The sequence below is a fragment of the Phaethon aethereus genome (assembly GCF_964289735.1).
Source record: "Phaethon aethereus genome assembly, chromosome: 4".
Classification (NCBI taxonomy): domain Eukaryota; kingdom Metazoa; phylum Chordata; class Aves; order Phaethontiformes; family Phaethontidae; genus Phaethon; species Phaethon aethereus.
Window position 1 is genome coordinate 19,348,151 of NC_138578.1, and position 15,653 is coordinate 19,363,803.

At 42.8% G+C, this 15,653-nt stretch overlaps 1 protein-coding gene across 1 annotated transcript in view; it reads right to left on the minus strand.

Moving 5' to 3' along the window:
- Positions 1–15,653, minus strand: part of AFF1 (ALF transcription elongation factor 1) — a gene marked incomplete at both ends in the record, with an annotated part of 81,253 nt that overhangs the window by 62,246 nt on the left and 3,354 nt on the right. The window contains 2 exons of the mRNA XM_081999616.1: positions 318–438; positions 1,465–1,634. Coding sequence (XP_081855742.1) covers positions 318–438; positions 1,465–1,634 — 291 coding nt within the window. The remainder of the gene's footprint in view (positions 1–317; positions 439–1,464; positions 1,635–15,653) is intronic.

Below are 15,653 nucleotides of genomic sequence, written 5' to 3' on the forward strand. Positions count from 1 at the left end.
AAGCCAAGACTGCATGTGCACCTGCAGTCTTCAGGAACACTAACATCAGACCAGTTTGTTTGAACCACACTGCAGACAGGCAGCCAAGCTGCCCTTCCGCACTCTCCCTCAAACTCCGAGACTACAGGAGGCCCCTAAGCGAATCTGCCCAACCCAAACGCTGCACTTGCACCATCTACAGAGCTTTAAGCACATATACTCTGATGGCTTAAGTTAAGCCAATGGGAAGATGCTATGTTTGAACGTATCATGCTCAAGTCTACTGTACCGTATGCAGAGGCCACAGCTCTCCTCTTCCATACCACCCCCTCCATTACCTTGTAGGGTTCTGCAAAGAGGGGAGTCTTCTCAGGGAACTTGTCTTTCTCCTGCAGAGCCTCCTGATTCCGTCTCTCTTTCTCTCGAATACGCAGCAAGTTTCTGTCCTCGTTGTACAAGCTTTAGGAAACAGCGAAAGAAATGATGGTTAACACTTTACACCGGTGCTATCAAATATGTACTTTGTGCAGAAACTGTGGTTTTTTCAGACAATAGTATAGGTCCAACATGAAACTAATTTTGAAATCCACGGGGTAGTTACAGCTGACAAATCAGTTATGTCAAGTATTTGCCATACCGCATAATGTAACATATAAGGTACAGCATGCATCCTTCTCATCTCTCATCCTTCTACTCTTTATATCATACATCAAGAAGGGTGGGAAAACTATCCATCCATTTAATTGTTAAACACAGATTGAGAAGTCAACACAGGTGATAAGCACATGAGCTGGCAAATCCAGTTGCAATGATGGATGTGAAAACTACCATTCTCATTCTCCTCCAGACTTCCACCCCCACTGTTCTGAGTTTTACTCTCTGTTTTACTGAGAGTAAAAAAGAATCCACTATTTTGAAGGTGTTGCCACTTTCAGAGATTGAATTTTGCCTACTTTATAAACAGGCTTGAAAACTTACTCTCTACTTTAAACAGACATTTGGAAAGCTGCTTACCTGTCAAACCATGTAGTGGCATTTAAAGCAATCACGTAAATGTATTTAAAGAGAAGGTCTCAGAAATTTGGAAGACATCAGGTTGAATGCCCCTGTTCCTCCTCAACCACATACACATGCACTCAGTTCCACCAGCGCCACATCAAAACAGCAATAAAGCTGTGTCACATGCATAGCAGGATGACTTCATGGAAAACCAGATCCTTTAAAATACACCTCCTCTGTGAAATTCTACTGCAAAATAAGGAAATCTACTGCTTTAATATTTATGGACATTTGGGAAGAAAAACCATGCAGGCACAGTACGTGGATGCAGGTCTTTCTCTCCTATTGTGCTACTGCATACTATTATGTCTACTGCGTACATACAATTCCTATATTCTTCTTAGTACACTCAACTTCTCAAGTGTCCCAGTTTGGAAGGGAAGAACCTTGTCTTTCCCACCACTGATTTGTTCTCAAATACCACACCAATATTCATCCCTAAAGGAGAGGTAGAGGACTGGCTTTGCTGCAACAGTTAACCAAGAGCTCTGACTACTGCAGAGGCGGTATCCTGACTCAATGTGAGCTCTGGAAAACGATGCTGTCTGATGGCAAATTTCCATATATGGAACTGCAGCAAGGATGTACTTGTGCCACTAAGACAGAAAAACACATATTCAGGGGTTAGACTATGCACATTTAAAATAGTTTCCAACTTTGTTAGTGCTGAATTGTTTCCAAACATAGCAAAACAGAAGTTTCCAGTAAGCCTGATGTACCCCACTTCTCCAAACAATGCAAGCAATTTTAAAAATTAGAAAAAAACAACCACACAGATCACCAATTCAGTAAATATGTACAATCATTCTGTTACAAGCAATATGTAATAGAAGCATTTCCTCTGTGCATCTGATGTCATTTTGCAAGTGAGCAATTTCATATGTATAATCAGTTAGTTGGTCAGTTGTCCTGCGTGTGCCAGGAAAGCTTTGTGCAGCCAGATATGGGAGATAGCAACTGCAGAAGACAAAAAATTGAGAGGAATTATAAGGCAAACTAGAAGCAATCTTGGCTACATCTACTACTTGAAATTGTATGCGTGCAAATGATTTTTTTAAGTGAATGCATTTCAAGTAGACAACATTTTTTAAACATATCTGTTCAAGTTAGCTGGAAAATTCTTCCTGAATGAAACACCATTTTCCAAACATTCCAGGAAGTAAAAACTTATTCTGTAAATATCCTTTATATAAACTTCAAAAAAAACTTGCTTAACAGCAAGCATGAAAAAAAACACAAAAGATGGTTTTAACAGCTAAGACGCTGGCTTTTAGCATGAAGGAGACCTCTGAAACCTCTTCACCAATGTGACACCATGGCCCAGTGTCAGGAACACTGACATCAACTGTAGAACAAAGTTTTGGGTTTTTTTTCATGGGAGTGATTTAACCTGGATCAATCAGCTACTTTTCCCCCACTGGTCCCCAGCCTATTTCCCCTGTGGCTGCACAAGCACGCAAGCCAACAGTAGGGACGACAAAGGAACAAAAACGCTGGCCTTGGTGGCAAGTCCTCATTTCTTGCCATTTCCCAACCTCTTTGCCTTGCAGTCATTATCTTCCCTTAACAAATTATACGACTCTTTTGCAAGGAGCTCTTCTGACGTGTTCGGACTGATCAAGACTCTTACTGCAACCAGGTGCTCAGCTCCATCTCTCCCACACCCACTTTGACTTTTCCCTTTTGAAAGCTACCACCAAGTATCTTTTTGAGCCTAACGACAGCATTCAGAGCAATGCTGAAGGTACAAAAGGACAGTTTTAAGTTGTGCTCCTTCAGCTGTTTTCCCAGTCATGTTTTTCCCTGTCAGTTCTTCTGCCATAGTTTTCATCATCCAACAGACAGAGACACACACAGGAAATTAAAAGACACAAAGGGGACCTACTTTTTACAAGTGTTACAGCTGTGTTAAAAAGAGCAAAGCTCCTTCTTCCACTTCGTGTCTTTTGATACACGTACACGTTTTGGTCTGCACAATGCCGCTGACACTCAGCCCAACCTGTTATTTCTGTCTTGATCCACACCATGAGTGCCAAGCACTCAGACCTACACAGTACTTTTTAATACAACTGCAACATTAAATATACATACTTGGTTTTGTTTGTTTTCTCCCTAATACTTATTAAACTACTCATGGCATTGACTGAGTACACAGCACACACAGATAGTATGCTAGCTTTCCCCAAAACAGATTTTGCTACTGCGATTTACAGATTGTTGCAGCACTTCAGATCCAGGCCTCCCAGAGACAAGCTGTTGACCTGGCACAGCTCTTTGCTGAAGCCCCAGATGATAAGAAATGAAAGCGGTTTAAAACGTGCATCTAAACAATACATAAGGACAAAAGTCACAGCCAATTCATCTCTTTTTAAAAATGAGCCAATCTCATTTTATCTTCCCAGGTAAGATATTGTTTGCCTTTTCCAGAGGTGACAAAGACAGACATAAAAGCCATGAGGTTGAACACAAGTCTCTTGGGGAACACTGTCAAGACTAAAAGAGTAACTTCTCTTCTAACAGACCTGTTCCCAACCTAACAACCCCAGTTACCTTTCAAAAACTCTAACGTCACTACTAGAGCATAACACATCACTTTATGATCTGCATTATTATTTAGTATGGCACATGCAGTAGTATTTGAATATTTGAGACCTTTCAAGGTGCACTACTGTAGGAGTGGCCATTCCTGTAAAGCACTGAGGACTTTGAGTAACAGCCTCCACATGCTACTACAGTCAAGTATCCTATCTTGTGATGACTTCAATACCCCCTGCTTGTCTAGCTTTCAACAATAAACTAAAATTTGATCCCTGATCAGCTTCTTCACATAGATTTTATTAGCAAGGAGATGACCCACTTAGTGGATGAGGGAAAGGCTGTGGATGTTGTCCATCTGGACTTTAGTAAAGCCTTTGACAGCATCTCCCACAGCATTCTCCTAGAGAAACTGGTGGCTCACGGCTTAGACGGGTGTACTCTTTTCTGGGTAAAGAACTGGCTGGATGGCCAAGCCCAGAGAGTTGTGGTGAATGGAGTTAAATCCAGTTGATGGCCAGTCACAAGCGGTGTTCCCCAGAGCTCAGTTCTGGGTCCAAGTCTTGTTCGATATCTTTATTGATGACCTGGATGAGGGGATCAAGTGCCCCTTCAGTCAGTTTGCAGATGACACCAAGTTGAGTGGGAGTGTTGATCTGCTGGAGGGTAGGAGGGCTTTGCAGAGGGATCTGGACAGGCTGGATCGATGGGCAGAGGTCGACTGTATGAGGTTTAGTAAGGCCAAGTGCCAGGTCCTGCACTTGGGTCGCAACACCCCACGCAATGCTACAGGCTTGGGGAGTGGCTGGAGAGCTGCCCGGCAGAAAAGGACCTGGGGGTGCTGGTTGACACACAGCTGACCATGAGCCAGCAGTGTGCCCAGGTGACCAAGGTGGCCAACAGCATCCTGGCCTGTATCAGAAATCGTGTGGCCAGCAGGAGTAGGGAAGTGATTGTGCCCCTGTACTCAGCACTGGTGAGGCTGCACCTTTGAATCCTGTGTTCAGTTTTGGGCCCCTCACTACAAAAAGGATGTTGAGGTGCTTGAGCGTGTCCAAAGAAGGGCAACGAAGCTGGTGAGGGGGTCTGGAGCACAAGTCTTATGAAGAGTGGTTGAGGGAGCTGGGGTTGTTCAGTCTGGAGAAGAGGAGGCTGAGGGGAGACCTTATCGCTCTCTACAACTACCTGAAAGGGGGTTGTGGCAACATGGGTGTTGGCCTCTTCTCCCAAGTAACTAGCAATAGGAAGAGAGGAAATGGCCTCAAGTTGCACATGATGAGGTTTAGATTAGATATTAGGAAAAAATTCTTTACGGAGAGAGTAGTCAAGCATTGGAACAGGTTGCCCAGGGAGGTGGTGGACTACTGGAAATGTTCAAAAAATGTGTGGATGTGACATTTCAGGACATGGTTTAGTGGGCATGGTGATGTTGGGTTGATGGTTGGACTTGATGATCTTGAAGGTCTTTTCCAATCTTAATGATTCTGTGATTCTGTGAACTTTCTTAAACAAATGAAAAATACAGGCAGTACTTCAGATGAATAGAGTTAACATGCCCAGTATCATTTCCACACACCAGATGGCTGACATGGGGAGTCAGTGGGGATCCACATGTTCACCCATGTTCTTCCTTCGTATGATAAACCTATACAGAACATGACTTGGTATTAACATTTTTTTTTTCTATAGTTACTGGGTAAAAAGGGCAGGAGCTCTAAATTTTTCAGATTACTATTCTTGCAGGAAAATACAAAACAGCATGGCACTATCAGCAGTAAACCCAAGATCAAAAAGCATCAGAGATGATCCACAAATATCAGCATAAGCACATGTGTTACCTCCCCGGCTGGAAGAGCAACCTGGCTGGTTGAATCGCTCCACAGTGAGACTCTGTCGCTAAACAAGCAAGTAGAAATTGTAACCGAGAAGTTTTGTGTTTTGTTCGGTTGTTTCAACTTGCAGAGCAGGAGGGTGAGCCAAAGCCCACTGAAACAGGCAAAAAAATTCTTATCGGTTTCAACGGACCTTGTGTTGAGCAATGAGAGCACATTCTTCAGTCATGCAAAATAGGCCTGACCTTGGGCACCCATGAGCAAACCTCTAGCAAAATGACAGGAAGTTGTCATTTGGACATTATACACCAGCTCACAAGGTTCAGCTCCTGCACCTTACCAACAAAAAAAAAAAAACCCCAACCCAAAAAACAAACCAAACAAAACACCCACCCCCCAAGAAAACAAACAACCCTCAAATATTAAAAGTTTGAGTTCATAAATGTTATTCATAAACCAAAGCATTAGCACAATATTGTCACTCTCATATTTCATCCTCTTTATCACAAACTCTCTTAACAATAACATCAAGTCTTAATTATTAAGACAAAACAGAACATGTATATGGACACACATGCATGAGCAAAAATATACTGGAAAGGAGGCAAGCCGAACATCAGTCTGACATGTTGGAAGCACGGGGGAAAACCTCATGGGCTATTTTTATTTGTTCTCCCAGGATAAAATCTGCTGTCAGTGCTGCCCAATCAGAGTTCTTGTTTTACATTATGCCTTGCTGCAAACATCTCACTAGATCCCTCAACTTAGAGCAAGAGAAGCCCACAATTTGCAAGTAGTTTAAAGACTAACAGTAATAAAAAAATAATAATAATAATAAAAAAATTTAAAAAAAAATCCCAGGCCACATATTATGACCCTGCAAATTGCTTTCTACTAAAACAGTGTGCTACATCTATGTGGATTACGGATATCCTTCTATTCCTAGGCTGGAGAGCATCCAAATTCAGAGCAATCAAACTGTTTTGCTCAGAGGTTCTGATTACATTCAAACAAAAGGAAAACCCTAAACAACCATAACTTGTGTCTCTTGCAACAACAATATTTACGATGAGAAGTAGCTATCCTTCCTATATGTATCCCAACACTGAATGTAAAACATCTTACATGCCGCTTGCTGCAAAACCAGCAGCTGTAATACCTCTAAAGGCCTTTTCTTTCCCTGAACCTTCCTTGACCCCAAGCTCTCTTCCCAGCAGTAAATTCTTTTTAAAGAGTGTGTGAAGAGAGGAGGGACAGAGGGGAGGGGAAGGGACACCGCCTTTTTGCCATAATGCCAGTTCCTGCGGGTTTAGATGATGATGAACGTGCCTGCTCCGGGACAGCCCAGCAGACTCTGGTGCTCTCACACGTACAGCACTACTGGGCACTGCTCAGCGAAGTTAGTCATGCGTTGTTACTACTGCAGACCTCTTCATGCTGTCATGGTGACTAGTGGTCCAGGCTGCTGGCCAGGCACAGCTACCCATTCAGCCAGGCATGGGGTCATTGCCCTCCGTTTTGCTGCTGTTCAGGATCTCCATCCACCCTCTGCCTCTCTTTCTGAAATGGATCAAACCAACTTCCGTTCTCAGTTTTCCTCCAACTTCAGTGCACAGAAGGAGGTACAGTTTTAAAAGAAGGATAAGGGAATAAACACCAAGTAGCTACTTACTTGGTCATGCAGTTGAGAGCACCAGCCCTCTAAGTTAGAGACAAGCCCTTAAACTACCTGAAGACAACAGCTAAAACATTTTAATTCATACATTTTATCATGTAGCTGTCAAGTTTCTGTACATGCTGCCTCATCTCATACTGAGGGGCTTCTGTTTAAAAACAAGCTGTATTGCACTAGATGGTGTTCCTAATTCAGAGCAGAAGCCTCTGCTGTCTACTGAAGTGTCCACTTTTTTAATATAAACCTATAGTTATCCTAGATCTCCAAACATCTGTGGAGACACTGTTTCTGTCCACCATTAACCTGACCATTTAGGGTATTCATGAATATGCTCTTTAAAGCTTTTGAAAACCTGGGCTATGCTGTAACTCATAACACTGCACAGTTTCCCCAAAGTCAGCGTTAGGAAGCCAGGCAGAAAGCATCTGAGAACCACAGTCAGCTCAGGCCCTGTGTGGACCCGTGCCAAGAGGAGAGGAGGTCTCCACGGCCTGCCAGGCGCCACCAGAGGAAACCTGTGCGGCAAAGCCGCCTGCCCAGCTCCAGCAGGATGTCCCCTCGCACATGCACAGACGGGGCCCTAACCTCGCTGTAGCCAAAGCTGCACGGTGAACCCCAGCTCCTGTTCTTCAGGAACTTCCCCAGATTAGCAGCTTTCATGCTTATATTTTCCTAGAATGAGAACTCAAAAAACCTCAGAATCACCCCCAAGCTCTTTTTTACCAATTTGTGGAAATGCTTTGTGAAACTGGACCTCCAGGCTTAGTACCAACATGCCAAGCACATGGGAGCCTGGGACCTGGGGGATTCCACAGTCCCACCCTGTCTGTCTTCAGGGGCAAAACAGCTCAAAATTGGAGAGTTAAAAAGGGCTGGGCTGCAGCTGGGCTACACTCGACGTGTCACCAGGAAAACCCAAAAACACTGTATGTTCAAAACAGGCAAATGAGACTAGACTGAACATCTGAAACATTAGTTCAGTCCTGATCATCTTCAAACGTGCTTTACAAGAAGTAAACACATCCACAAATCCCACCCCTGCCGTGCCACAAAAAACCCAAATCATGCTTTGCTACACACTAATACAGTAAAACACTCATAGGCTTAAAGCAGTCCATGCTGGCGAAGGTAGACCACTGGCTCCAGTAATAAGAGATTTGGTTCAGAAAGTTCAAAGCATACAACCAGACCCACGACATCATCCAGGCTCGGGTCTGTAACTGAAACCGTGAAAATACCAACGTGCTCTGAAGCCACTCTCAGTGACACGACAATCCTTACTGCAGAGTTTCAAATGCTGATATGTGACAATCCAGCCCATGACAACATTTTCAAAAAATAGGCTGGTGCAGGAAGAAATTCTGCCTCTCCTCCTTTCCTGTGTGTACTCCAAATGAAAATGAAATGAAAATAAAAATCTGTTTTAGTTTTAATAGTAATAAGATCTGTTATTGGCTCCCAAAAGGAATTATTCCAGCAGCAGGGAAGGGGGTGGAGAAAGGCTAAAAGGCAAACACACAAACGACGCTCACTTCCTTCTGAATGCGCAGAACCTCTTCCTCCGAAACATTGAGAGAGAACATTTCCTTTTAGTACAACTGCAGGAAATCACAAATTTATTGAAGCTGTTTTGTCATTAAAATGGACTCTCTTTTTATCACAAGAAGCTGCTGACCAATATTTCTCAAGATTGAGACCTATTCTTGTTTAATTTCAAGGCAAGACACAACGCCCCCAAAAAAAGATTAAACACAAATCACACGGATGCACTGTAACATCCTTGCTGCAGTGCCCTGGCTCTGATGCTCCACAAGTCTCCACAGAAGACTCACCACCAATTTATACAGCCAGGATCACATCTACAAAGGTTAAATATGCAGTTTCATTCATCAGTCCATCAGCTTGAAAAGAAACATTGATAAACGCATGGCACAGAAAGTTACCAAGCATCACAGATGTGCTCAGCTCTCACACTGTATCACCTAAGCAGCTTGCCTGACAGTGACTGTAAGACAAACAGATGAAAGGATGACATTAAAGTTAATACCAAGCATCACCAAAAATGCCTCGACTCAACCTTTGCTTCCTTTCCTTTATGGAAACATCGTCAACTTGTGACTTGCTGGGTATTTTTAAGTTCTGTTTCACATCAAACACTATTTCACAGAACACACACTTTGAACAGAAACAAATGATAAGAGGAAAACATACGGCAGAAGCACAACAGATGGTGCAGTTAGTCAATTATTTTCTGCATCGTCATCAACCAGCTTTGGTATACCCTTTCCAAAAATACATATTTTCACACTGGAAAAAAATGAGTTGAAATCTGTTTTTCAAGTTTTGCTTCCTCTAGCTCCTTCAGCTCATCAAGTCTATCCAGCCCTGTTTACTGACTGAGCAAGAGATGAAGGCCCCACAGTCCATCCATACTTCCACGACGATTGCAAGAAACTCCTGGCAAATACTTTTGAACAAAAATAATGTTCCAAGAAAAATCCAGTACTGCTGCAAGCTTCCCTTCAACCACATGGAAAAATGATGCTGAATATACCTCTGTTTGAAATACACAGCCCTCTAGGTTACACCAAAGAAAACGCAGTGGAGAATGGCTGGGATGTTTTAACAGGCAGCAGGGAACTGCCAGTTTGCTTATGTAGAAGCTAAGTTGGCTTTTGCCAGAAAAAAATCAGTTCTACCTATATAACATTAAGCATCTTCTCACTCTGCCTCTTCCACGGTAATCTTTGGATTCAAGTCCTTACTTATTTGTTCCCTATTGCTGTTGCCAAGTTTAAAAATATATTCATTACTCAGCCATTAAAAGGTTTTTGCTTCCTTTCGGCATCAATAGGCCTTTCTTTGTCAAGCAGTTCCCAAGAGTAAGCCTGAACATTTCCTGAGAAGAGCTGAGCCCCTGCAGCGCCCAGTGACTTTGGCAGGAATTGGGAACTCACATGATCTTCAAACTTGGCAAACCCTTCACAGAACTGAGCCTAAAAACCCCAAATCCTTAAATGGCTTTGCACTTAAAAAACACATCCCAGGATTCAGATAAATATTTCTCAGCCTACAGTCTACAAACCACTGAAGGCTCCAAAGAGGAAGAAAAGGATTTGTGAAAAGATGCAAATAAATTATGGTAACAATCTCTTCTCTGCTTAGTCAAAAAAGGTAAACAAATGAAAGGTTTATTTCTTGGATTTTCCCTCACGCACCAGAATGTTTAAAATCTGACTTTTATGTAGTTGTAAATGAAAGCTACTATAGATATTGCACCAGACAGGCCTTGGATACTTTCAAAAAAGGTGTGTCACTCTCCAGCCAAAAATACTTCCGATAGGAGTGCTCTGAGCTGCAGTGCTCCCCTAGGAGCAGGGCATCCTATTCCTCCTCCCCTCCACTGTGACAGGAGCTCTCATACCCAAGTCGATCGTTCCTCAGTCTCCACAGTGATACCATTTACCACCCTACAAGCAGAAAGCTTTTGATTGCAAGAGGAAAGAAAGCCTCACAATGAATATATAACACAAATGACCCCCTCCCAGAGTGATGAACCCCCGAGAGTCCAGAATACAGCATGCAAACAGTCAGAGCCGGTTAGCAGAAAGATGCTCCCAACAAAAAACAGGAGTTCATGCTGAGGGCCAGCCTCACTAACAGCTGCATACAGCAGCAACTTAGAAAATTTGGAAAAATGTGACAATTATTTCAGTTTATACAATCTTCACTTAGTTGTCTTCAATAACAGCACTTAACTATGTTGCTGTAGTCTAAGCACCTGAACAAACCAAGAGGCATTCTCTCCACTAGTGATGCTGCAAAACTGAAGTCTCTAAAGAAACCCAGGCTTTCAACCTCACCCCATGTACGCTGATGTTAATAGAACGCTGTCAGAAAAGGTGTTAATTATAAGTTACACAGAGAACACGAAAGTTGTCATTCTCCATCTAAATGCAAATATACTAGGAGGGCTTCTCTAAGAAGGTGAGGATGTGTGAAGCGTAATTACAAGGAAAGCAGACAACGCGTTGGAACAATAATGAATTTAAGGCTTTCTTTGATCTGGATGTGGCAGGCAAAGGAGGAAATGTGAAAAATGTAAATCACCAGGTACTTGCAATGAAAAATATGGACCACTTCGCCACTTGGAGACAAGGCGTTCTCTATACAGCAGCCTAATTCATCAGGCACACATCTCAGGATTTCTGCAAGCCAAGTAAGTGGTCTGACTGCCTTTCGGCCCTGAAGGCACATATGACTTTTTTGGGTAGGTGAGTAAAGATCTGCAACTCAAATGCTATTTCAGTAATTGAATATGCACAGAAAAATTCAGACAAAGCTGCTGGTGCCTTTGCTGCAGCACTGACAGAACAACTCTAGATGTGCAGCGTAGGATGGGACCTGAGTGCAGGACTGCTCCTCAGGCTCCAAGAGCCCCCTGGCAGCTACACACCAAGCAGCCTTGGTTGTGGTGACCCAACTGTGACACGACTGAGCTTACATGTGAGTAGCTTTTGCAGGCAAGAGGATCCCATCCATGCCTCTTCTCACTTCATCAGCAAGGACCAAAAAGTTAGTGAGGATGCAGATAGATACATGCCCAAATGACTGAGGTTACTTTGTGAAGACAGTGAAGAATGAGTTACTCTAAACTTCATTCTTTGTATCAAAATGGGAAACTTCAATTTGCCACTAACAGTTACACTCCTCTGTTGCACCGCTGAGCAAACATTTTCACATAGACCCAAGTGCCTCTGGAGGCGCTCCCGCAGTGCACTCTCAGACCCAAGACCAAACTGGTTAAGCTCAAACTGGTACTTTGAGAAATGCACACTCCGATCCCTCTGACAGCATGCTACATCCTGTCTTTGTCTGAGAATCGGTCTGTTTAGAGAAATGGCATTCCCTGCTGAGCAGATCCTGCTCTAACAGGGAGGGGATGCTGAGTCACCCGCGATCACCCCAAGACCTGTCTGCAAAAAGGCCTGAGGAAATGATCACACAAACAGAAAAGACATTTACCCTTCAAAGGTACTTACATCATGCCTTCCTAGATCAAAGGCTGCTGAAAGTAAATAAAAGGCTTTGGCACTATCAACAAACATATGGGGTGTAGCCTTTCTACCAGAATGTAAACTTTGAGTCTGCTTGGAAGTTTAGCTCAAACAGAAAACATCTACGGTCAAAACACAGGAAAAACAGATTTCAAAGGCCAGCCACTCTGTTCCTCTTGCTGCTCCCACAATGGTCATGCAACTAATTCACATTCTTATTCCACTCCATTCTACTTGTCTTCTTTCAAGTGGTCCCACACTCACACCATTTCTAAGCACTTCCTGCACCCCCTCACAAAACCTGCTTCAGCGTGCAAGTTCATAAACTATTTAGAAAGGACTTTTTAGAAGACTCCTAGCATAGCCTTCAATAAGCACCATCCATCAGCAGAGTGACTGCAGGATCACATTTGAGTTTTCATCTATCGTTCTTCTTTCTTCTGGATTTGTCCTGGCATCATCTTGCATTAGCTTAGGCTCCATTCTGACAAGCCTTGCATGTTATCTTCCCGATGCCTGTGCTGAGGCAGTCATTCCATGTTAGCTTCTTTTCCAATGAGAACAGCCATGCTGCATAACACAGCCTAGAGCATCTGCATTCATACCACCATCTCAAGTGCCTCTACATGACAGAGCAAGCATTAGCAACATTTCATCTTCCTTCTAAGCGCCAGCAGGTACACCAAATGACCGAAAGACACAAGCTGTCTGGTTGAATCAAGTTAAGGGCAGCTGAGTCGAACCAATTAAGAAACATTGTTGGTTCAAGGCCACAAAACGCTTTTCATGTGAGCAGAACAGAATTTTTCACTGACATACCTGATGTCTGTAAACATCTTGGACATTGCTATGCACAGACTTACTGTAGTAACTCACCACTCCTTGCATATACTACATTGCCTACAAATTCATCTGGATTGCTTAAGAAACAGCCAGAAACAGGCAGATTCTGACATTAAGTGGACAAGCAAGTAGAAGACATCACTAAACAGGTTTGCTTAGTTTACAGAGGAGCATATACTTGGTGGATGGCTTTATATCCTTCCATTCTTCTCCTTTCCCTTCTCCTATCCTGAAAAGCATGCTTCCTGAGTTGACATTGTCTTTTTTTTTAATTGTAAAGAAACTCTAACTTAACATGTGCTCATTATTTTAAGATAACAAACACAAAACAAAGCAATAGTTTTTCCAGTAGAGCACAGTATGACAATCAACACAAGAATTCAATTTACTTTTTTTTTCCCTTCAAAAGAGTTCTGTGAAAAATGAGTGCAGAAAAAGGACTTTTACACAGAAGGTACAGTTAATTTTGCATTTAAAATACTGTCCATAGAGGGTCATTTCTGATCAAATACTTCATATGCACATACAGTGACATCTCACGTAAAGCTACGCCCCAGCAGCAAGCTTTCCCCAGTTACAAACAACATATTACCAGTGGCTATGGAAAAATACCCCTAAGAGCCTGTAAGGCACCTTTACCACAAAAACCAGCTATTCCTGTTTTTGTGTTTTTACCTACCAAGTGCCACACACGCTAGGATAGTAACTTTACTAGCACTTATAGCCATGAAGATGAACATATTTTTACCTGCCTTCCTAAAGCCAGAAGACGTTCCCACATAAGAACTGTGGCACACTTACAGATCAAATCCCAGACTTCTACCGAGTACTACACATGAAAAAAATTGTCACAAGGCCCTCACTGAGTGTCAAGTACGCCTCTACAGAATTAATGCAAAAATGATGTGAGAAAATAATACATAAACAATAGAGGAAAAAGACAGGGAGAAGTCACGGAATTTTCTCCAGGGTTGTTTCTTGCAGAATAATGCTAGATGTTGAGAAACCTGCCAAAAAAAAGTGTCAATGGGCAAGGGAGAAATTATCTCTGATGATGCACTCCCATTTTGATTTCCTCAGATAAGGAGGAGGAAGATAGAAACAGTTGAAAAACACATTTACACAAAGCACAGTCACTTTCCAGGGTTGATCAGGGCTGATCTTGCTCCACCCAGTCTAAACACTACAATACAACACAGATGCAAAGTAACTTTAAAAGGAAGTGACCTAGGATCAAACCTCACTAGGGAAAGTGTGTGTTTAAGTAACCACAGATGTACTGTAGTAACCCAAGGTTGCAAAAGAACTGTTTTCATAGTACACAGCCTTCTGAAAAAGTAGCCAGTCTCCTACATAAGTGTGCTACCTACAGTCTGATTTTGTTAAAAACTTACTGCAGTTAGATAAATCTTCCTGTAGCCAGAGTTCAGCTTTTAAACCAGCTGTTTCACATGCAAATCCATCCTGAACACAAGATCAAGATCTACTACTTCTCAGAAGTGACCTTTCCTCATTTTTATGGATTTAAAAGTCAAAGGTGGTCATACAGTCTCCCATCAACAAAAAGCAACCCTGTATTATTCCTAACTTGCCACAGGGCAAGCACAGGCATGCTGGCAGCAGGGTAATAACCTGCCGTGCGTCAGCTGCTTAAGTAACTACTTCAGTGGTACTTACCCTGCCTTCATAGCACCTGCAGCATGCTGCAAGGTGGGGTTTTTTTCCCCTCTTGATGAAAACAGAGGTAAAGCGCTTAGCAACTGCCATGAATTAACAATGTATAAATGAACTCATATTTGGCCATGTTAGAGCAGCACAGTGGCAATTTGTTTGGACAAGTCAGTGTTCAGACAGCATGAGGGCAATAAGAAAAATTAAGGTTAGTACACCAGTCAGAGACCCCGCTTGACATCATCTGCTCTCCACCAGGATTACAGCACCCAGAACAACTCTCAGCACTCAGGAACGGACTGCCCTGCAGCATTATCCACTCCCACAATGTTTCTCCCTCTTGATTATCTACGTGCCACTCATAATAAAAACAATCGTGCACTTCTCTCAGTCATTTAACCCAGCCTGAAACACATAAATAAAACTAACTCAAGCATTAGCTTACAAACCCCAGCTCCAGAAAATGAAGTGATTGAAGTAAATGATGTGATTGAAGTAAATGATGTGATTGAAGTAAAATCAGTGGAAGAGTGCCAAAACTCAAGTTTTGTTAAGCCCGGTTGGATCCTTTAGCACTCTGCACTTCAGTGCACCACTGAAGCTACTACTTCTATACCAAATCTTTCTGTTGACAGCTCTTTAAGTCCGTCACATGAGCAGAAGAACAGGGGAACTACTACATGGTAAGCAGCAAGACTTTCAGAGCAGGGATAGTCTTAAGCTGCATGCGTGTGCACAACTGCCCGGCACAATGAGATGGTGTTCCCCAGTGGAAATGCAGAGACCATGACTGTGGTGTTTTATCAGGTCACCCACCACTAGCAAAATATCACTGTTTCTAATGCTGATAAGGCATACTTGAATAGACAGAAGTGGCTATCAGATGCTGCCCGCTCAATCTGAAGACCTTCTTCAGTGAAATGCTGCATGACATCTCCCACCATACCCATCTGCCTCTCAATTCCTCCTCTCAGCAGCAGAAATCCAGCACCTCAGATGAAC